This window comes from Pinus tabuliformis, chromosome 5_2, assembly GCF_031772625.1.
Source record: "Pinus tabuliformis cultivar Carrire ecotype Pingquan chromosome 5_2, CPIR1, whole genome shotgun sequence".
In the NCBI taxonomy this organism is placed as follows: Eukaryota; Viridiplantae; Streptophyta; class Pinopsida; order Pinales; family Pinaceae; genus Pinus; species Pinus tabuliformis.
The window spans coordinates 1,039,998,074-1,040,022,472 of NC_142306.1; the positions used below are offsets into that span (position 1 = coordinate 1,039,998,074).

Below are 24,399 nucleotides of genomic sequence, written 5' to 3' on the forward strand. Positions count from 1 at the left end.
TTTACTGTGATGGTTTAACTCTGAAAGAAGTGCCTCATTCACAATATTTATGGACAAACCACTTCCTATTTTCCGCTGTAACGAATCATTGTATTTGCTCCTACCAAGCTGCCGTAAACTGACGCCTCAATTCCAGTCAGGTTGCGACTTTTTATGACCCGATCCACTTTAAATCGACACTGCTGTAACTTGTTCCTTGGCTGTCGTTACCCATACATACAAAAGGAATAGATCTTATAACTTAGGAATAAGTTTATAATATAGCTTATAATATAGTATAGTTAAAAAATTTATTAAAAATATCTATATATATATATATATATATATATATATCAAAAGAAGGCTAAAAAAGAAATATAAAAAAATTATAAAAAATATAGTACCACCGATGAATTCGACATACCGGCATGCCATAACAATGTAATGCAACATGGAGAAAATTATCAACAATAAAGCTTTGAGGACAAAGGTTTTTTTTTTGTTAAGCTTGGTAGATCCTTCTTTTTCATTATAATATATGCAAGCAGGTTACAACCACTTAGCTTGGTTAGGTGATCTCAACCTGCCTGTTGGGAAACCAGGTCTGTTGACCACCTAACCGCATTATACACCATCTAGTAGCAAAAAATAGTTAGTCTATCTATCCAAGCTATATATACTTGATTATCATGTCCACAACCATGAACTGTCTTTCTATATATATAAACTATTGCAAACTGAAAAGTAAATGCTATCCGCATATAAACTTAAGCAAAAAGAATATGACTTCATCCTTCTAGTTCTCATGATTAGTCGAGGTACCCGGGGCCGGGTCTTTCGCATTGGATTCGGGTAGCTTGGTCAGTAAGAACACACTGGAGAAGTTTTCCTCAATTCGGCCCAAACGACCATCCTATTTCTACAGCTGAGCTTGGATCTTTTGAAAGTCCTGCTTGTAGTCTAGAATGTCCTTAACAACGATCATCCAGATTTGTTCCATCGCCTTCCCTAGGAGGCATTTCAACAACCAGTACAAGTGTAGAGTTTGTTTATATTGTGTTTCTTTGCCACGAGTGTGTCCCAGATCAGGAACCAGGACCTTCCACTCTTCCACGTCCACTGCCCCCTTGTTCTCAAATCTGTTGATGTCCTCCTCCCACTCTGCGATGAGTCGTTGAATCTCCTCTCTAGTGCCACCCACATATGTAGCCACCGCTTCTTGGATCAGTCTGTCCACTGGTTTCCTTCCACGACGTTTTCCAACATTGGTCTCTTGTCTTTGCCCTTACCTTTCCCTTCTCGAGCCATTGTTGTGCTGTCCCGTGTCCTTCTAGCCTGTTGCTGACGATGGCCCGGAACTAGCTTCAACGCTTTCTTCCTCCAAGGGGAGTTACTTGCTTCGGGAATAAGCAACCAAGAATTCCAAACCATTATTTTCATAATTTTCGACAACCACTGGTTCTGTTCATCCAACATTTCTCCCCCCCATGTAACCTGTTCAAAGCCCCCAGCGCGCAAGACCCCCACCTAAGACGCCCCATACACCCTTGCATACCCCCTTTCCCGTGCCAATAATTTCCACGATTTTAGGGACAAATTGCATGGTCGCCCACAGGCTTAGAGACCCAGGAGCCCGGTCGAAAGGAGCCTTGCCCCTTCACCCCAGTGCCCCTTGTTCGTTGACCTCGTCCCTTGTCCCCCTGACTATGTCTTTGCCATTCTTTCCCCTTGACTATGTCTTTGCCATTCTTTCCTTTGCTCACCCTAACCTCTCGTCTTCTGAGCCCCTTCCTCGACCAAGTATCCCTCCCCTATTTTACGAACCATCCCCCGCTCCCACCGCCAGCCGAGGCCAGCGTGGCCGACTTTCCCAGCATACCAATTCCCTAGTTCCAGAGGACTCCTATCACAGACACCCTCCCCCTGCTGACTCCCCTCAGGGCCTTGTTGTCCGCCCCCATGGCCCCTGACGTCCACCGAGCCCTAGCCTTCGCGCCTCATTCTAGGACCCAGACTGAAATTACCTCTACAACAATTGCCGCTACCTTACCCTTTCCCCTTAGGTTTGCGAAGCAAACGAGCAGACAAGTTTCCTTCGGCCAACATCCTTCCCTCTTCGACCCTATGGTCCCCGTGCGCGAGAGGAGAATGCCAAAGCGGAGCAAAACCCCATGCACGAGAATGCGTTGCCTAAGTCGAGGAATATCCCTGCAGAGCTTCTGCAGCTACGATGAATCCTGTCACCCTTCACCTCCCATCTATTCCCACCACCCCAATTGCTCTCTCTCCCCAGCCCCTTGCCCTCATGCAATCCCAATTCAACAAACCAGACGTTGGGGAGCATAATGAAGTGCAGGCAAAGAACATACCTGTTAACCAGTGCTTGGGGTCGTTGTGTTTCTTCGCCTTTCGGAAAATGCTGCCACCTTCGCTGATGTCTCCTCTTCGTTATCTCCCTCCTTCCTGTTAACCCTCTTTGCTATCAACCCCCTCTTATGCATGCGTATGCCACCTTCCTTCTTCCGTCTTATCATAATCATGCTGATCGCCACCGTGCCCTGCGCTTTGAGCGTGTGGGAGGCGGTGGCATTACCTTTGTCCGTACTTGTCATAATAACCCCCTTAATGGATCTGTCATCCCAAGGACAAAGCTTTTGAAGAAAGGGGCAATGTTTCGAATATAATTTATATAAAATAAAATAAATACAAATAAATGTAAATAATAAAAAATCAAAGTAGTGATAATATTAATAGTCATTAGTTAAATGAAAAGACATGTCTAAAAGACATGCCCAGTCATGAAGAGGCACTTGCTTAGGTATATAGGTGGGCCCTCATTGTAACATTCAACATACTTGTACATTCATCTTACTAATAAAAATACTATTTACAATACAATTATTTATTTACATTTTAAAAGTACAACGAGCTACGGTTCTGCCGCTCACATTATGACTTGAAGCATCGCTCAATTTTGCAATTGTCACATCTTTATTGAGCATCAAGACATTGGTTTATCATTGTTATCTTGTTATTGTCATATAAATCTTAATCGAATTTATCTCTTACATTGCTCATTAATAATCTTCACACTTGTTATTCAATCTCTAAATCAAGTTACCTTGAGAAGTAATTGCCTTGCCCTTAGTCTCTTGTTGTTTTCAACAAGTTTTTCCTTTCTAATCATCCTTAGGGACTACCCCCGTTAGCTTGCCTAATAGAGAGCTTAAACAGAGTGAATAGGGAGTAGGTGACAACCACTGCTTTGAGCGTTGCGCCATAAAGATTATACCTTGTGGGGTTGGAAACTCTTCCCACACCTAGGTGTACATCTTAGGCGACAACAAGACGTAAAGGACTAGTACATTCAATGCCGAAGACGAATACAATTTCAAAATAATGGTAACTTACAGTGATTTTTTTTTGTAAGTTCACTTACCTTTTTTTGAAATTGAGTTGAATTTGCATTGTAAACAAGTTCATTTTCATTTGAAGCCAACACCCTTTATTTGCTAAGTTTGATTTGTTGACAAAATATCTCGAATTGTTGAGTTATTAGAGTTACTGAAGACTCTAATAGTCTTTACTATTGGCGATACTATCAAAATTGGAAAATCCACTCTCTCCAACATTCTAACCTGTTTACAAGATGCACATGACAAGATCGAGTTTCTTCAACTCGAGTCACAAATCCAACGAGATGAATTACAACAAAGAGTCAACATTTAGAACTACTTTTTGTTAAGAATAACTCTCTTTTTGAGTTTGAGAAAGAATACTGTCAGCAACCAACACATGATCAAACTTCAAGAGTAGATTCACATGAAGATGCAGAGATTCCACTTGCACTTCCCAAGCCCATCATTAGACCTCGGGAAGAAGTTATCAACAACAAGCACAAAACTGGTCTTGGATGTGAAAATGAAGTGACCTTTCACATTCTGGACTATTCCAAATGTGTCCGGTTTCAAAGTGTTGGGTTTCTTTAGGACAATTCATAATCACCTGCTCCACCTCCACACTAGATTATCAAATGCCAACATTGTGATCAAATTGGCCACATGAAAAATCAATGTTTTGATCTTTACTGTTGTGAGCATTGTGGAATACATGCTCATCATTCAAACAAATGTTCTAGACATAAGACTTCTGCAAGAGCAAACATTCATCTTGGATGGATTGCTTCTTGGCAATGGTCTTCAACAACCAAGAGGATATATCGGTCATACCGTAGAGTTCAGTTTGGAGTATGGACATATCTTGTAGTGGAGAGATTTTTATCTTCTCACCTTGTATCTAAGAAGGGGCGAATTGATGGTTAGCTAATAGTTTCAAAGTCATATCAAGCAAGCCTAAGCCTCAGCCAAAACTAGAGCTTGTGGCAAGAGCCTAGAGCTAGAGTCAGAGTTGTACCCGAAGGCAAACTCATGTTCCATGAGCACAATTTGGTTGGTGGCCGGACTTAAGCCACCACTAGTGGAAGACTTCGGCTTTTGCTACCCATTTCATCAATTTGTGGTTACCTTTAAACCATCATCAGGGAGCACTTCTATTTCGCAGAAGACTTAAGCTTCTAACCAGATTTAGAAATGTTCTATGAACTGGTTTGAGCGAAGTTCTAGAGTTGGTGGTTAGCCTTAAACCACCACCAGTATAAGACTTCGGTTTCTGATAACTCATTTGGTTTGTAGTCTTCCTTAAACCACCCGATTCAGAGAGCATATCCAACCATAGGCTGCTATATACCTCTCTATTTCAGCTCTCTTCTTGGACTCACATACACCTCTTCAGATTAAGTGGGGAATGTTGGAAACATAATCCTCTTGGGTTATGTAAATTTGGCTTATTCACTTGAAATGAAGGCAAAAAGCCTCAAGTGAACACCAACAGTCATGAGAATTGCAAGAGACCTCTTGGAATATCAAAACCAAGAGTCAATTTTTTTTTTGTATTTATATGTATATTGTGTTAGCAATATGAATCTTACGTTCATCTAATTACTGTGTTCCATTTATGTGAGTTAAACACATCCAAAACAGGCTTTATAGCCGTTTAAAAAATAACTAAAATAACTGTTTATAAAGACAGTTTTAGCTTTCAAGTAATCCTCTTCAGTATTCTGGATTGCCTCCTTGGAGCTACATGTCTTTTAGAAAATGGATGAACTGTCTTCTGAGAGAGATTCGTATTTCTGTCTCAAGTTTCAACTGTAACTACTGTGTGTTCCTGAAGGAGTACTACTTCCATTGAAAATTTATCCATTGATTCATTGAGTTCTCTCCAAACATGATCAAATGCTGTACTTTCAGAAGAACTTCTCTTTTCATTGATCTTCTCCATCACTGGAAGTAACAATGAATTTTGCAGGTTCATCTTGCCATTTGTGCAGTCAATGACGATTTCACTGTCTCCACTAACTGAATGTTTGCTGCTCCCATGTCAGCTGCCAATTTTAGTGGGATTCACAAAGCACACAATTCTGATTCATTGTTGGTTGCTTGAATCAAAGATGCTTTAAGGGCAATGGAATGATATTTAGACAGAGATAAGGTACCACCTGAGCCACATGCACCTGAGGAGATTTGGCTAGCACCATTGAAGAATCCTGAGGGTTTGGAAAAATCAATATCAGGCTGTTTGATCATTCTTTTGGTCTTCGCTTTCATGCAAACCCAAATACCACCATATGCATATTGTTGATTTTGTGTAGCATCGGGAGGTATTCCTGCCTTGCTAAAGGAAATCTCCAAGTCGGCCTAAGAGAAATTAAATAAAAAATATTATTTTTTATTTTGGAGCATCATGTAGGCTTAAAAGGACAAGTTGGCCCCACCATGAAAGGGTGTGTCCCTTGAGCAAATTCAGACCCATTCGATCAGTATATATACATGATGTGACACTTCATTTTGCTCAATTCATTCAACATCTTCTCTCTCTTAGAGCAGCTGCACGTGTGACAGAAAGAGGCCAAGTTGACTGGAGTTTGACCGAGTTGCAGGAGGGAAGTTTGACTGAGCTGCAGGAAGTCTGTTTTGGGCCGAGTTTGACGGCAGTTTACCAAGTTGCAGGAGGTCAAATTTGACTGCAGTCAACCACAGTTGACCGCAGTACTGCAGATCCGAGTTTGACCAGGCTGGTTTGACTGCAGATTTTGGGCAGTTTTAACAGTGTTGACTTCTGACGATTTTGGACAGTTTGACCAGATTTGTCTGGTATTTTGACTTGGGTATTGGCACAGATTTCTAGACAAATTATTGATTTGTAAACCTTGCTGAAGAATAATTTCTCCTAAGAAAAGTTGTTGGGTTTTCTCCCAAGTTTGGGTTTCCCAGGGTAAAAATACTGTCTCTATTGTGCATGGTTGTCTCTTTATGATCTTTACTGTTTCTGCTGCATTTACTGTTGAGATTTTCTGTGTATAATTGCTCAATGATATTAGTGGCATGAGATAAATTGTTTAAAGATCATTAAGTAGTAATTATCAGATTAGAATATTGGTTTCTACTTTGCATCTTGTAGAAAATTTCAACACATATCTTATCTGGAAGCAAACCTGAATGGGAATGATGTATTTACCTTGGAAAGTCATATCATTTCTAGCGATCCATATTGCCCAGGGTGCTGTACAGGCAACTGCTCTGTGCTCTATGACTATTCTCACACCAGCTCTTGAAGCATTCTAAGGTAGATTTTCCTTCCCATTACCCATCTTCATTGGCTAGCTTCAAAGCTTCTTTCCAAACTTCTCTTGAAAATGGATAGTGACTAACAAAAGGTCAACAGATAACTTCATTGTTTTTGCAAGGAATGCATCTGCTTGGGCTCTCACAGGATCTTTTTTTGCGGTTGTCCCATGCAAGGGATTTGTTGGAGATAGCTAACAGAGGAATCATATACATCTGTAGACTTTGGGTGCAAATGGGTATAATAATCTTATATTTATGCTTTTTACTTAGTCATTTCTTATGGAGGACCAATTTTTAGCTTAACTACTATTTTCTTACACAAGTGGTTGAAGAAATTTCAACCCCCACTCCGGTTATCAGTTTTCCTTATCACTCCATGCATTTAGTTTTAAATCCAAGCATGATAACAAATTCTAAACTCTAGAAATGACAATAGTTTCTGAAAACACAAATTTAGAGATATCACAACTGCTGAAATTGCAGAAATAAAACACAGCAAAATTATGACAGCCACACACAGAAAATAACCCTACAACTCTTAGGGAATTCTTTATTTCTGAAAATGCTTTCATAGAGAAACTGAAATACACAGTAAAAATTTCAGCAACCACAAATTACAACTTATCTCGATTTCCGTGCTTGAACTCCACCTCAAAAATCATGCCAATCAGCAAACAACCAAAACAGAAATTTTCCAGCAATAAAACAACATTAAATGCTGTATGGCCTGCCTCGAAAAACATGCCCAAAACTTGTTGTATGGACTGTATGGACCGTACGGATTTTAACAGTATGATTGCCTCAAAATTCGTGCCCAAATTTGCCTTGAAATTCATGCCCTTGTTGTTGCCCCTCTTTTTCAATTTCTGTGTTGTCCCTCTTCCTCGATATTTGTGCCTTTCTCCTGCTGTACTGTTTTGCCTTGGGATGCGTGCCAATAAACGCTGCTGCCCAGAGTTGCTGAAATGTCTTTTTGCTGCTCTCTTTCACTTCCTCACTGCTCAGAAATTTTCTCTTTGCTCTCTTTTCTCTTTCTCTCAAATGCTCATGAAAGAATGAATTTGATCTTTCTCTCCTCTTCTCCTTTTACTCTCTAAATGACCTTTTGGGTTACCCTAAGATCTAATGGCTGAGATTCATTTAGATCTAGGGATGAGAATAAATGTGCATTTAATTCTCATTTTTTATTTTTTAACTCACCCACTTAAATAAAGACCCACTTAGCCTTTTATTTCCATAGTCACTTTTTTACTTTCTAATTCTTCATTGACTTTAATAAAGTCACCTTTAAATTAGAATGTAACTTTACTACTTATAAAGTCACTTTAAGAGAAAAGTACAAATAAATTTGGACACTTTTCCCTAGGCCAAAGATCAAAGCCTTAGGGAACCACTTTTCCTCTGGTACCCAAATTTTAACACTCCCTCCTACCGAGGAAAGTGTTCCTCACCACTCCCATCTTGTCTCTGAAGTAGAGATGCTTGCCCCGTGGTAAGGCTTTAGTGAAAATGTCTGCTACCTGCTCATTTGTGGAAATGTACACAAGCTTGACAACTCCCTTTTGGACATAGTCTCTAATGAAGTGATACTTGATTTCAATATGCTTTGACCTGCCATGAAAAACTGGATTCTCCGTGAGTTTTATGCAACTTTGATTATCACAGTAAATTACTGAAGGTCTCAATTCCTGACCAAATAGACCAAACAACATCTTGCGAAACCATATGGCCTCACAACTAGCCAAACTAGCAGCCATATACTCTGCGTCAGTTGAGCTCAATGCAATTGACTGTTGTTTCCGGCTGATCAACGACACAACTGCCGAACCCAGCCCAACCCCAATCTGAATCCGTGTACCATGTCAGTCTCACTCCATCACCCTGTCTATAATCTAGACCAAAATCCACGGTCCTCTGCAAGTAACGAAGAATGTGTTTTCCAGCCACCCAGTGCATTCTCCTGGGCTCACACATGAACTGACTCATAGTGTTAACTACAAAACATATATCTGGTCGAGTGTTGACCAAATACATCAAACAACCAATCAGCTGTCTGTATAGAGTAGGATCCACCAACTCGGAATCAGAAGCGTGAAGCTTCTTCCAGTTAGTGATCATAGGTGTAGACATGGGTTTGCAATTCTCCATGTGAAATCTGCTAAGAATATCCATAATGTACTTCCCTTGTCCTAAGAAGAAATGCCCCTCCTCTTGCCACACCTCCAATCCCAGAAAATAATGCATCAAGCCGATATCCTTCATCTCAAACTCTGAAGCAAGATCTCTCTTGCAGCCCTCAATGAGTCTCTCTGCACCAGTGATGATCAAGTCATCAACATACAACACCAGAATGAGAGGCTCCTCACCCACCACAATGAAGTATAGGTTCGGATCAGCGTCACTCTTTGTGAAACCCAACTGCTGCAAGTATGTATCAATCCTCGAGTACCAAGCTCTAGGAGCTTGCTTCAGGCCATAGAGTGCCTTTTTCAATCTGCATACATGGGACTCCTTCCCATGCACCTCAAAGCCCTGCGATTGCTCAATTTAAACCTTCTCCTGAATGAAGCCATTGAGAAATGTGATATTCACATCCATCTGGTGGATCTTCCAACCCATCTTTGCTGCAATCGATATAATGGAGCGAATAGATGTATATTGAGCTACGGGAGCGAAGGTCTCCTCATAGTCAACTCCCTCTACCTGTGAGAACCCTCTCACCACAAATCGAGCTTTGAACTTCTCGATGCTACCATCTGCAACATGCTTTATCTTGTAGAGCCATCTGGAAGTAACAACTGATTTACCTTCAGGCTTCGGCACTACCTCCCAAACATCGGTCTTCATAATAGAAGAATACTCCTCCACCATGGCCTCTCTCTAGGCCTGCTGGTTGGCAGCCTCCTCATAACTAGAAGGCTTGGAGTCAACAATGCTTGTTACCAATGCCATGTAACTATAGAATCACTCAGGTGGTTTACTCCAATGTTGCACGAAGCAGGGACGAAGCAGGGATGTTTTTTGGAAGTGGGGACCCGGAAGCGTCATTTTCCAAAAATCTAGGAGACGAAGCGTCCACGGAAGCGTTTGCTATATATATATATATTTTTTTTTTTGCATTTATACTCAAAACAAACATCCCAAATACCAAATTAATTGTAGAAGACATGAAAACTTGCATATTTTTGCATAAATCAAGATAGATATGGCATCCATGATTCCATTGTAGTTACTAGTATGTACAACAATCATCTATATTCTAGCTATTACAAACATACATCAAATTTTTAAGCATATTATAAAACATTAAACATTTAAGCATATTATAAAACATAAAACATAGAGCATATTATGATTTATCTAGCAAGTGAGCAACTGTCAACATTTGTCATGTCCAAAATTCAAATAATAGTGTTAACTACAAAACATATATCTGGTCGAGTGTTGACCAAATACATCAAACAACCAATGAGCTGTCTGTATAGAGTAGGATCCACCAACTCGGAATCAGAAGCTTGAAGCTTCTTCCAGTTAGTGATCATAGGTGTAGACATGGGTTTGCAATTCTCCATGTGAAATCTGCTAAGAATATCCATAATGTACTTCACTTGTCCTAGGAAGAAATGCCCCTCCTCTTGCGACACCTCCAATCCCAGAAAATAATGCATCAAGCCGATATCCTTCATCTCAAACTCTGAAGCAAGATCTCTCTTGCAGCCCTCAATGAGTCTCTCTGCACCAGTGATGATCAAGTCATCAACATACAACACCAGAATGAGAGGCTCCTCACCCACCACAATGAAGTATAGGTTCGGATCAGCGTCACTCTTTGTGAAACCCAACTGCTGCAAGTATGTATCAATCCTCGAGTACCAAGCTCTAAGAGCTTGCTTCAGGCCATAGAGTGCTTTTTTCACTCTGCATACATGGGACTCCTTCCCATGCACCTCAAAGCCCTGCGATTGTTCAATTTAAACCTTCTCCTGAATGAAGCCATTGAGAAATGCGGTCTTCACATCCATCTGGTGGATCTTCCAACCCATCTTTGCTGCAATCGATATAATGGAGCGAATAGATGTATACTGAGCTACGGGAGCGAAGGTCTCCTCATAGTCAACTCCCTCTACCTGTGAGAACCCTCTCACCACAAATCGAGCTTTGAACTTCTCGATGCTACCATCTGCAACATGCTTTATCTTGTAGAGCCATCTGGAAGTAACAACTGATTTACCTTCAGGCCTCGGCACTACCTCCCAAACATCGTTCTTCATAATAGAAGAATACTCCTCCACCATGGCCTCTCTCTAGACCTGCTGGCTGGCAGCCTCCTCATAACTAGAAGGCTTGGAGTCAACAATGCTTGTTACCAATGCCATGTAACTATAGAATCACTCAGGTGGTTTACTCCAATGTTGCACGAAGCAGGGACGAAGCGGGGATGTTTTTTGGAAGTGGGGACGCGGAAGCGTCATTTTCCAAAAATCTAGGAGGCTAAGCGTCCACGGAAGCGTTTGCTATATATATATATATATATATATATATTTTTTTTTTTTTTTGCATTTATACTCAAAACAAACATCCCAAATACCAAATTAATTGTAGAAGACATGAAAACTTGCATATTTTTGCATAAATCAAGATAGATATGGCATCCATGATTCCATTGTAGTTACTAGTATGTACAACAATCATCTATATTCTAGCTATTACAAACATACATCAAATTTTTAAGCATATTATAAAACATTAAACATTTAAGCATATTATAAAACATAAAACATAGAGCATATTATGATTTATCTAGCAAGTGAGCAACTGTCAACATTTGTCATGTCCAAAATTCAAATAATAATGTTTACAAAATATGTCACTTGGTCACCGCCAAGCCAAAAAGGTTCAAAATTCAAATTCACAAGTCTACAAGTCTAATGAGTAATCTATGACAAAAAGAAGTAGATTGTGAATATATCTACTAATCTCTCCTCCTTCCACCACGAATAGAACGTGATGGCGGGCCTCCACGTGGTGGCAATGAAGAAGATGGTCCCTGTGTAAGTCGTGGCACTGGAACTGATGAAGAAGAACCCCCTGCCGTTGGTGTTGAACCATGGAACCTAGAAACCAAGGGACCAGATGGGGGTGGGGGTGGTGGCATATCAACACCCGTGTCATCATCCTAGAATCGCTCAAAAAATTCATGCAAAAAAAAAACACTAGTTAACAAAAAAATTAAAAACATGAATTAGAGAAATGCTTTATAAGGGAAAATTGGAAAATTCATACCACAATGGACATACCTGGATAAGAGAATCCTCTAATTGCTCTAGTCGCAACACTCCATCCTCCAAATTGGGCTCCTCTGGATTCTTGTCCCAAGTCAACAAGTCTTTATTAGACTTTGCATCTTCACAGTAATGGGACAACAATCGCAAGTTGTAATGAACATAAACCAAGCTCTCTGCCCGGTCTAAATTCAACCTGTTCCTTTTAACACTGTGGATGAAAGAATAAGAGCTCCAACACCTCTCTGCAGAAGAAGTGTTTACCATTTCGTGCCAATAGGGAGAGCGAAGCACATTGAATGGTACACCGCAAGCACAAAGAAAACAGACTATCTTTCCATCCACATCATCCCTCCCAGCAACATTAAGGAAATCCCCTATTGTTCTTCTACCTCCAGAGCTTGCAGAAGTACCATGAGGAGATGAACAGCTACCAAATTTAGAGGTTGCACTTGATTCAGAATGAGTTTTTTGTTTCTTGTTTTTTTGTTGTGCAGCCTCCTCTATTTGGATGTATTTTCTTCTTTCTTCAGTTGAAATGTTTGGGCAAATTTGTACCCCCATAGGACCCTTTTTTCCATCACTGTCCAACACCCCACAAAGATGCCTCCTCACACGGGTATATGAACCACAATATGGTTTTCCTCCATGACAACCATGAGGGCACACAAATTTGTAAGTTCCACCACCTTTTCCCCCTTCAAGTTTGGTCACATAGTTCCACAAGGGTGTTAATGCAACTTTCCCATCTAGTGTTTCAGTTTCCCCTTCAGGTTCATCCCCTTCCTCTTCAAACTCTTCCTCCTCATCATACATTGGGTCACTCATATTGGGACCACTGTCCTCTTGTGTTTCTTCGTTTCTATTCCTATTCCCCTTGGCCATCATTAAAACCAAGAGTGGAATGATACATAGAAGCCAAAAGAACATCATCTTGGAATATGGATATAGATGGTGGACAACCTGTAAGTAAAGGAGCAAGTAGAAACAATGGGAAAGAGTAGGAGAGGGAGGAGAAAAATACAAAAAAAATGTCAAAAAAATAAGGGAGTTTGGGGTTTGAACTTACTTCTTTAACTCTTGTAGATGAAGTCCTCCAAGCTCTTGCTCCAAGCTCCTCCTCCTTCACTCCTCTAAGCTCTCCTCTCTTCTCCTCTCCTTTCCTCTCTTCTCTTTTCCTCTCCTCTCTTCTCTTCTCCAACTCTCATAAACTCAAAGTGAGAAAATGAGGAATGAATGGGGGCTTTATTCCCTTCATTCCTCACCTTAACCTCACCCTAACCCACCCCCTTTATGCTAAGTCAACATAAATTAAAAAAAAATAAAAATAAAAACGAATTTTTGCCTTGTGCGCGGCCTTTTCCGGAAGCGTATGCTTCCTCCTCCAAAGTGCCGTACGAAGCGTGCTTCGGAGGCCTGGAAGTGGCGATTCCGACCCACGCTTCCGAAAAGTCCAGGAAGCGGCAAAAAAAATCGGAAGCGCGCTTCCGGCGAAGCTTCCTAGGCGCTTTTGCATGGGACGCGCTTCCGGGCTTGGAACCACCGGGGGGGGGGGGAAGCGCTTCGTGCAACATTGGTTTACTCTCTCTAACCTGTCCCTTTGGCCCAACAACTGTCTTGAAGCCACTTGGGCTTCCTCTTCCTTGAGCATACTTCTGCCACTGGAGTGAAAGAATCCTCATCATCATCAAAAGCCTAAACTCCTGAAGGCCTGCTAACTGACCTCATGCCTGAATCTGTGCCTGTAGATGTTGAAGTACCGTGCGAACTGTCCATTAGTGGACTACCCTGTGAACTGCTTTGCGGACTGCCCTACATGCTGCTCGAAGAACCACCCACCTGACTTTGAGAGCCACTGCTCATTGATGGACCTGACACTGTAATCGATGTACCTCCTGATCCCTAACCACTGGATCCCTGTGACTGACTCAACTGCTCTTGAGGGTCTAGTGACTCTGGATACTGTAACTCCCATGACCTCCTGAAAGTTCTCTCCTCCTCGAACTTCACATCCTGCCTGACAACCACTTTCCTCTGCGTAGGAATATAAATCCGATAAGATTTCGAGGTCTCGCTATAACCCACAAAGATGTCCTTGTCTGCAGTGGGCTCTAGCTTGGTCCTGTTCTCCTTGGGGACATAGGAATATGTAAGGCACCCAAAGATACGAAAGTGCCCAACATCAGGCTTCTTCCTAGAAAAAGCCTCCTTCGGAGTCACATTCCCCAAGGCACAATGTGGACTCCTGTTCTGCAAGTACACAACAGTGTTGCAGGCCTCTGCCCACAAAAATAAAGGTAACCCCTGATCATGAAGCATGGCTTTGGCAGCCTCTGCAATGGATCTGTTCTTCCTCTTTGCAACCCCATTTTGCTGGGGGTTGTAAGGAACTGTGAACTCCCTTCTAATGCCTGCCTCAGCACAAAAATCAACAAACTCACCAAGGGTATACTCCCCTCCATTGTCCGACTTGAGGACCTTGATCTTCCTACCTGTCTGGGTCTCCATAAGAGCTTTGAACTCTTGAGACCGCGTGAAGACCTCACTCTTGGTCTTCAAGAAATAAATCTAGGTCTTCCTGGAGTGGTCATCAATGAATAAAACATAGTACTCATAGCCACTCAAGGATACATGAGACATCCGACCACTCACATTGGTATGAATCAAGTCAAGGATCCCGGTTGCGCTGCTGTGAGTGCTGGGAAAAGGGGATTTGGCAAACTTCCCCATAGCACATCCTCTGCATAGATCAAGGTGATCAGAACTGAAATCTGACACACTAGTGGTGATCTCTCGCAATGTACTCAAGGCCCCATGATACATGTGCCCCATCCTGCGGTGCCAAATCTCACACAACTTTGAACTGCTAGATCTGCGGTCGGTCCTGTCTTGGGTGCCGCTACTCAATGCCATCAGGGGTTGGAATGAGAACTTGTACACCTTGGCATGGCGCACACTAATCTCTCTAGCTGAAGAAGCTGGAGTTCCCCTAGGATATATAAGCACCAACCCTCTCCTGAACAACACATCATACCCTTTGTCCTCAAGTGCTGAGACGGATATCAGGTTCTTTTTCATTCCAGGCACATATAGAACATCTGACACTTTCAAGGGAGGTTTGGGTCCCCTATCAAATGTCAATGTCCCCACACTGACTGCTCTAACAATGCCATCAACACCAAGTACTACCTCCATATCAGCGTCACCCTCTGAAAGCTCTGAGAAGTACTCTTTGACTCTTGTCATGTGGCGGGAAGCACCACTGTCAACATACCAAATGCTAGAAGATGCTCTGCTAGTAGCGGGGAATGCACACTCCCTCTGAACCTGTATGGTAGGTGATCCTGCACTAGTGGTCTCACAAGCAATGAACCCAAACTCCCGACCAAAGCTCTAAGCTCTCTATCTCTGCAAAAGCTGCCATGGGTTTGTCTTTCCCTTTCTTGTTCTTCTTCTCCGGACACACAACAACATAGTGTCCCAACTTTTGACAATTCCAACATTTGACTTTGGAATAGTCCTTCTCCTTGTTCTACTGCTTGCCTTTACCTTTGCCTTTGCCTCCACTGTTGGAAGCTTGCTTCTTTGCTCTGCCCTTCTTGCCTCTTGCTAACAATGCCACATTGTCATCCTCCTCCACCTGTTTGGCTGCCCCAAGATGGTTCTTTTTGATCTCATTTTGAATGCAATCATCCCACAACCTCTCCCAATCGGGAAGGTTTTCTCGTGCAACAATGCCATTCACAAAATTCTCCTAAGTCTTGGGAAGACCATTCAAAGCAATCCTCACCAACTCAGTGGGTGCAATGATCTCACCTACGGCTGCCAACTCATCTCACTGAAGTGATCTTTGTGAGGTATGCTGTAGCACTGTCAGTCGTATCCATTTTAATGGCCTTCAGTTTCTCCTTTAAGACCATTTTTCTGTTTTCATTTGAGCTCAGGTAAAGATTGGTCAAGGCTGTCCACATCTCATGTGCACAGGTCTTTCCTCTCACATGAGGAATGACATGATTTTTGATTTCTTCCAGAATCAATCTTTTTGTCTTAGCATTCTTTTTGTTAAACTCTACCAACTGTACAGGGTCAACAGGTACTGCTATTGGGTTCTGTGTGGTATTTACCATAATGCCCCAGACTTCTGTTTCCTCAAAGATGCTCTGGATTCTCTCCTTCCATGCACTGTAGTTGTTCTGCCCATCCAACTTGTCTTCAACTCTCAAACCCAAAGACATGTTTCACTGTCCTACCAAACTGAAATTTTCAAATCTGTGGTAAAGGTTTCTGTTTTCTATGTAAAAATCAGCTTGTTGTAATTTTCACTTTGCTGTCCCAAACTACACTTTTCAGCCAACCAAGCTCTGATACCATGAAGAAATTTCAACCCCCACTCTGGTTATCAGTTTTCCTTATCACTCCATGCATTTAGTTTTAAATCCAAGCATGATAAAAATTCTAAAATCTGGAAATGACAATATTTTCTGAAAACACAAATTTAGAGATTTCACAACTGCTGAAATTGCAGAAATAAAACACAACAAAATTATGACAGCCACACAGAGAAAATAACACAGTGATTTTTGGTCAATGTGACCCTGGAAAAACCCCTTACAACTCTTGGGGAAAACCAGTTTGAGAGCTCTTCTTTATTTCTGAAAATGCTTTTACAGAGAAATTGAAATACATAGTAAAAATTCCAGCAACCACAAATTACAACTTATCTCAATTTCCGTGCTTGAACTCCACCTCGAAAATTGTGTCAATCAGCAAATAGCCAAAACATAAATTTTCTAGCAATAAAACAACATTAAATGCTGTACGTCCTGCCTCGAGAAACGTGCCCAAAACTTCCTGTACGGATTGTATGGATTTCAACAGTACGATTGCCTTGAAATTCATGCCCTTGTTGCTGTCCCTCTTCCTCGATTTCTGTGCTGTCCCTCTTCATCGATATTTGTGCCTTTCTCCTGCTGTACGGTTTTGCCTTGGGATGCGTGCCAATAAATACTGCTGCCCAGATTTGCTGAAATGTCTTCTTGCTGCTTTCCTTCACTTCTTCACTGCTCAAAAATTTTCTCCTTGCTTTCTTTTCTCTTCTCCTTTTACTCTTTAAATGACCTTTTGGGTTACCCTAAGATCTAATGGTTGAGATTCATTTAGATCTAGGGATGAGAATAAATGTGCATTTAATTCTCACTTTCTATTTTTTAACTCACCCACTTAAATAAAGACCCACTTAGCTTTTTATTTCCATAGTCACTTTTTCACTTTCTAATTCTTCATTGACTCTAATAAAGTCACCTTTAAATTAGAATGTAACTTTACCACTTATAAAGTCACTTTTAAATTAGAATATAACTTTCCCACTTATAAAGTCACTTTTACCACTTATAAAGTCACTTTAGGAGAAAAGTACAAATAAATTTGGACACTTTTCCCTAGGCCAAAGATCAAAGCCTTAGGGAACCACCTGTCCTCTGGTACCCAAATTTTAACAGTGGTCTCTTACATTCACTTGAGTGATTACACCCTTCTTCCTGCCCTTTTTTAAATATAAAGATGTATGGGACGCTTAACCCAAAATCAATATGGCTTACTCATTGGTAGGCTTGTAAAGCCCAAAGACACCTTCAATTCCTCCAATGCTTCATTTTGTGCTGAGTCTCTGGCTCACAACTGGAAGATTGTTTGCAGTTATGAAAGTTTATAAGCTTGGTCAAATTGTAGCGAACAATTTTCTGATGACTAATACCTTTCTCTGTGTGACTTGAGCTGATGTTGAGCTGAGGAGGGTTTTCTGTCTTAACTCAGCAATCAAGCACTTTGAGGTTTTCATCGCTTATATATTATCTATGGGCACATGTGACATTGCTCTTTATAGCTGGTTCTCTTCTATACATAGGGTTTTCTTTTTGTTCTTCTAGCTCTAGGTTTTCTTTTGTATTCTGGAGAGATGACTTTTGCACTCCCCGATATCACCCATTTTGGTATGTTGTACTTTCAAGTCTCATTGAACTGCTTCAGTCATTATTGGACATGAATATAATTTCATTTCTTTTCTGCTTGACTTTCTTATTTTATTTAACAGATCTATACCTGCATCAAATCTTGGAGTGAATTTTTCTTGTTTTTTCATTTGTTCTATAACCTATACAGTCTTGGAGTTTTTCAGTTTTCAAGCTAGCATTCTCCATTTTATATTTGTGCTCTCTTTTCTTCATCTTCATGTTGGCTCTGATTTTTCAACTTCATCGGTTCTGGATATTTGTTTCCTTCATCTTAATTTCTTAGCAATTGCATACTCACTTCTATCTTTTATGTCTTCTTGAAATTTTCTTGCTTTCACGTAAGTATTTTTGGCATTTTTGTGTATTGCAGATATTCAATGGCCCGGATATATGGCTGTGTCCATTATACTGATTTCTTTCAGTTTGAATTGCTTTTAGCCTCTCACTGTCATTTCTAACTATTTGTATTCTTTTCCCAACCTCAAAGTGCCATTTTGTCACTGTTGCATTTGAGACATGTGAAAATGGTCATTTAGTTAGTAGTTCTATGGTGTATGCTTTTGGTACAAGTTGTTTAATAACGAGCTAAAAATCATGTTTTGCAGGTAGAGTTGGAAAAACGTCCCTTGTGTTGCGATATGTAAATAATGTCTTCTCTGACTCACAAACAGCAACAGTTCAAGCTTCCTACCTGACCAAGCGCCTCAATATCAATGGAGTAATAGTGACACTTGCCATTTGGGTGAGCTTTTGAAATACAAAATGAAAAACTTTGTGGCCTTGTTTGGTTGATTCTTGGTAAATGAAACTTGTACTGTAGTTTATACAGTCATTCTAGTTTTTTTCTGTGGGCATCTTTTCTAGACTGGATGAACAGTACACAAAAGTTACATAGTATGCACTTAAAATAGATAAGCACATCTGGCTATTGAAGATGGGATAATCACGGTTGAGTGATCAGGTTTAGGAACCCAGAACTTATGTTTAATTTTTTATGATATAAGTGTTCTTCAGTGTTGATTAGTCGTACTTAATACAATGGAACATGCATTTGGATCTTTCAGGACAGAAGTGGTTAAAAATTTGTTCTAAGAATTGTGTTTCTTATTCTTATATAGGATACAGCAGGACAAGAACGATTTCATGCTCTAGGCCCAATCTATTATCGAGATGCAGATGGTTTGTGTTTGTTCCCTGTTTTCTGTATCTGGGGTCTACTTATTTTGATATTATTTACAATTTATGAGTTAGGAAAAACTAGCAGAATGGTCCTGTTTTGTACATGATCTTGATTGATGATTTCTTTATTGTCTTCTCATTGTGGCACTTTATCCTTTGATCTGATCTATGCCATTTGCTTCATTATTACTTTTTATGATGGCAAGTGCAGCAGCATTATTGGTATACGATATCATGGACAAAGATAGCTTCACTCGAGTTAGGAATTGGGTGAAGGAACTTCGTCAAATGGCCTCTAAGGATATAGTATTAGCAATTGCTGCAAACAAGAGTGACTTGGTAAGGTCACAAAAGATTGATCTACAAGAGGCAGAAAGGTAATATGGCTGTACTTCTTTAGTCTCTTTTAGTTTCAAAGAAAAAAGTTAAAATGCTTGTATAAAAATTATGTTTTAGATAAAAACGCTGATGCAGTAACTTGGATCTGATGCACTGAATGTAAAAGAGAAATCCATGTTAGCTAATCTTAGTTTTTTCTAAGTCAAGGGGCAGAGTAGGGATCAAGAATAATATATAATTTTAGCAAGATTCTTTTCCTAATGGATTTATAGAAGCCAGTCTTTGGCCAATGGTTAAGTACAGCTTGAGTGGGTCTAATGGTTAAGAACACGTGTTTCTTCGTAAGAGGTCACTGGTTCAAATCCAGAGTGGAGTATGTACCCCTTGATATACTTTAACAATTAAATTACTGTGTGGAGTTGGGTCCCTTGTTTCACAAACAAGGGGGTCTCATACACCAATTTGGTGTCTGGCTTGGCAGTGAACTTAAAATTAGATGATTATTGTTAGTATTATGAAAAAACTAACTACAGAGACTGCATATCATCTCATCTGCATGTCCGTTTAGAGAGAAATGCGATTCTTAAAAGAAATCTCCTCATGCTATCTAAAAGAAGTCTCTTGTTGGAGCATCAGGATCAAGTAGGTTTTAGCATCTGAAGTTCTTGGTAATACAAGTTTCAACTGATGTGTATTGTTAATTATCAGGTATGTGAGCTTTATGCGGACCTTAATTTTCTGTTTTTGTATAGATTCAATAAGATTGTTCTGAGCTTTGTTGGGGACCATAGTTTATGCAGATTATACTTGGTCATGTGAAAAATCGGCGACCTGATTCCCTACTACAACAACTGATTAAATTTCTCCTACTTGTTAATTTCTGAATCTAGTTATTTACAGTGTTACACAGTAAACATCGAAATAAAATCTACTGCAGCCATCACAACATAAAATACTGCGGAAACAAAACACTGCATTGGAGAGAAATAAACACACACACAAATACACCGTTGTTTTTGGACCAATGTCCCCGGAAAAGCCCAACTTGGAAAACCGGTGCAGCAGTTGAGGGTTTTCTTATTATGCGCTAGTAATTTGAGTACAAATCATTGCATGCCCAGCTGGCCATCCGATACAAAGAATACACTAGCAAAGAGGTAGTGAGAAATATTCTCACACTGTCACCGGCGATTTGAATCTGATCCAGGCTCTAGATGGCTAGCCCCACGTAGCCTCTACGTCAACCTACTGGGAACTGTGTCACCCTTCTTGTTGATCATTTTGCTGACTGGAACTCTACTCTCTGGCTCTCCGGTCTCATGCCCCAGCTTCCGGCACTAGATCTGGACTGCTCCTAGCAAAATTACAGACTCCCTATGAAGCATTGCGCTGCCTCTGCGTGGCACTACGCTGCCTCTCTGAACCTCTTGTTGCCTTCTTTGTCTTGCACTCTCTGGAACTGGAAAAATCCCCTCCGGTCTACTATCTCTGCCCCTCACTGCAAGAAGATCACTCGATCTCTCTCCGGCAACTCAGCGCTGCTACTCTTGAGAAATTCGATCTCTAGATCTCACTATCTCGGTGTGTTCTCCAAGTGCCCATCAAGCTCCTTATAATCTCTCGTTGGAGCACCAACGACCAAGATTAAAACATAATCAAGGGCTAAGATTAACTGGGAGTTGATCTTTGTCTTCTTCTAGAAGATTCACACCAGATTTAATTAATACCCTTTAATTAATCACATTTCCTATGTTTAGACTTAGGAATACAGTGAAAATGATTAATTATATTCATTAAACCATCTCTAGGTGGAATTTTCCCAAACGATTTTTGGGTATTGGAGAATGCATGTGTCTTAGCCTCTCTGCAAAATATCGATGCTAGAGCACATTCGATAATACAAAAATCAACGTGTGGGCAATCCAACATAGATAGCATACTTGGAACATGAAAAATCAAAATCAATCCTTGTTCAGAAACATTTAATGGACCAATAGGAATTTTATGTGACTAATTTTTTTCTTCCCTCTTTTGGTGACTAGAGGAATCTGTCTCCCAAGAGAGACATTGCTTTGTAATAGATCCAAGTGCTCAAGAACGATCAACAAAATAGCCACTTCAAGCAAACAGGTTTTCCCTGTTGGGTTTCCTGAGAAAAATGTGTCAATTTGTGCATGTGTTTTTATTCCATTGCTTATAAGTTGTTAAGAAGCTTTGTATCTTGGTGAAAGTTAATTAGTTTCAATTATTCATCTAAGTAGTTCTAGAGTTTCATGGAAATTTAACATGGTATCAGAGCAGAGATCAGTATAAAGACCAACACCAGATTGACTAGTTAGTAGACAACGCAAATCAAGCAGAAGGCTTGCGCTAGAGTTTGAAGAGTAGAGCAGTTCCTTTGATAACAATATGGCGTTCTTAGGACTAAGGTTAGATCACAATTTAGAGGGAGCCTCGAATTTCTGTGCATGGAAGGAGCGAATATCAGTGGTGTTCAAAGATATTGGGGTGCTAGAGTTTGTGAAACAACAAATAGTGCCACCTATAGATGCCCAACAGTTGGCTTAACATGACAAGAATGACACCAAGGCGAGGGGGATTATTCTTGAGCGGATTAGAGACCGTATTATCCCTCATATCCATGAGTTGCTGCTACTAAGCTCCCTGACTTCTATTTGTGCTCTGATACCATGTCAAAATTCGGTGACCTTGAAACCTACTGCAACAACTGATAATGTTTCTTCTATTTGTTAAATTAATCAAACAAATTATTTGTAGTTTCCTACGACAAATATTGAAACATATACACTGCAGCCTTCACAAAATAAATATTGCGGAAGAAATAAAAACACTAGAAGAATAGATGCACACACACAATAATATACAATTATTTTTGGACCAATGTCCTCGAAAAAACCCAACTTGGGAAAACCGGTGCAACAACTAAGGGTTTTATTATTATGCAGTAGTAAATTTGAGTACAAATCTATGGAAGCTCAAATCTAGCTTTCCATACAGAGAAAATGACTGACAAAAGTCTAGTGAGAAAAATCTCACTTCCACTGGTGATCTGACACTGACCTTGGCTATAGATGACCTGCTACTTGCTGTCTCTGGGTGTGAAAATTCCTAGATCTAACAATCTCAGGAATCCTACTGCAACCAACTGAATCTACTTCACCTAGGTTGAAAATTACGTTACAAGCTTATTTCAAATTTCTTCTTGAAACATTGAAGTACTGAAGCAACCTACATCAAAATATGATTACGAAGCATAAAATTTGAGCAAGGAAAATAGAAACACATAGGACCCGTTATTTTTGGACAATAGTCCCCGGAAAAACCCAATGCGGGAAAACCGGTGCAGCAGCTCTGAGGGTTTATTATTATTAAGCAATAGCAAATTCTGAATACATCACTGAATACCTCACAGGGTTATTCAGTTACAAAGATAAATACTGACAGAAGCTTTGTGAGTTTTGCCTCACACAATCACTGAGAAAAAGTCTTGGTTGTTTCAGCTACTGGATGAGGTGCCCCTGGCAAGCCCTGCTCTAGCTCTGCGCTGCCTCTACGCTATCCAGTGTCAATCCTTGCAGGCACTGCTCATCCACCAAGGGATGTTCTAGCGTCAACCCTTGCAGGTACTGCGTCATCCGCCCAGGGATGTTCTAGCGTCAACCCTTGCAGGCACTGCGTCAGCCTGGGGTGGATAAGAGTGCATCCCTCTCAGCACTAACAACTTCCTACCTATCTGGGCCTGTAAACTCCATCTCAAGCTTTTAGTGCTGAGAGGGATGCACTCTTATCCACCCCTGGCAGTTTTCGCTTACAAGATGGAGGCAAATCTACGACATGGGGACATAGAGTGGACGATGGAGCTTAGGATTTCAGAGACAGGGGCTCTGACACGACTTGTGCATCCAGACATACTAGCCTTGTTGGAGAGGCACCAGGGGGTTTTTGGGGAGATCCCACCAGGCAGACCACCAGATCGTGGGTTTGAGCACACTATTGAGTTGGAGGAGGGGGTGCATGCGGTCATCACTACTTCGTATAGGCACCCCAAAGCCTATCGGGATGAGATAGAGAGGGCCATACAGGAGCTGCTGAGATTGGGGCACATCAGGCCTAGTTCGAGTCCCTTTGCTTCTTCCATGGTGCTGGTGAAGAAGAAGGATGGGACACTCCACATGTGCATTGACTACAAGGCCCTCAATAAGAAGACATTGAAGAACAGATACCCTATCCCGCACATTGATGAGTTGATGGACGAGCTTAGAGGAGTGAGATACTTCTCTAAGATAGATTTGCGCTCGGGGTATCACCAAATCCAGGTGAGGGAGCAGGACATCCCTAAGACTGCCTTTCGTTGCCACTATGGACACTTTGAGTTCTTGGTGATGCCCTTCGGGCTAACCAATGCTCCGACTACATTCCAGTCTTGTATGAACCACATGTTTCGTGGGCAGTTGCGACGCTTTGTCCTTGTCTTCTTTGACGACATACTCATCTATAGCCGGACTTGGGAGGAGCACCTTCAACACTTGGAGGTAGTACTTCACATATTAGAGGAGCAACAACTGTATGTGAAGATGTCCAAATGTGAGTTTGGACTGACAGAGATGTTGTACCTTGGGCATGTGATTGGGGAGGACAGAGTGAAGGTACACCAAGAGAAGATTAGGGCCATCTTGGATTGGCCAACACCCAGGAATGTGACTAAGTTGAGAGGGTTCCTGGGCATTTTCACTTACTACAGGAGGTTCGTGAGGGGATTCTCACAGCTTGCAGCACCCCTCACCGATTTGACAAAAAAGGGGGCTTTTGAGTGGACGTAGGTGGCACAGGAGGCCTTTGAGCGCCTCAAGAAGGTCATGAGCAACTGTCCTGTTTTGGCATTGTCGGATTTCACACGGCCATTTG

At 41.0% G+C, this 24,399-nt stretch overlaps 1 protein-coding gene across 5 annotated transcripts in view; it reads left to right on the forward strand.

The window, feature by feature from the left end:
- Positions 1-24,399, forward strand: part of LOC149162784 (uncharacterized) — a 99,697-nt gene that overhangs the window by 9,804 nt on the left and 65,494 nt on the right. Inside the window, exons 1-5 of one of the 5 annotated variants that reach the window (XM_089437395.1) lie at positions 6,591-6,663; positions 6,763-6,901; positions 18,561-18,697; positions 19,074-19,134; positions 19,346-19,511. In XM_089437395.1, coding sequence (XP_089293521.1) covers positions 6,787-6,901; positions 18,561-18,697; positions 19,074-19,134; positions 19,346-19,511 — 479 coding nt within the window. In that variant the 5' untranslated portion in view covers positions 6,591-6,663; positions 6,763-6,786. Of the gene's footprint in view, positions 1-6,590; positions 6,664-6,762; positions 6,902-18,560; positions 18,698-19,073; positions 19,135-19,345; positions 19,512-24,399 lie in introns of those variants that run through there. The other 4 variants (XM_089437399.1, XM_089437397.1, XM_089437396.1 and 1 more) reach the window with 4 other exon arrangements.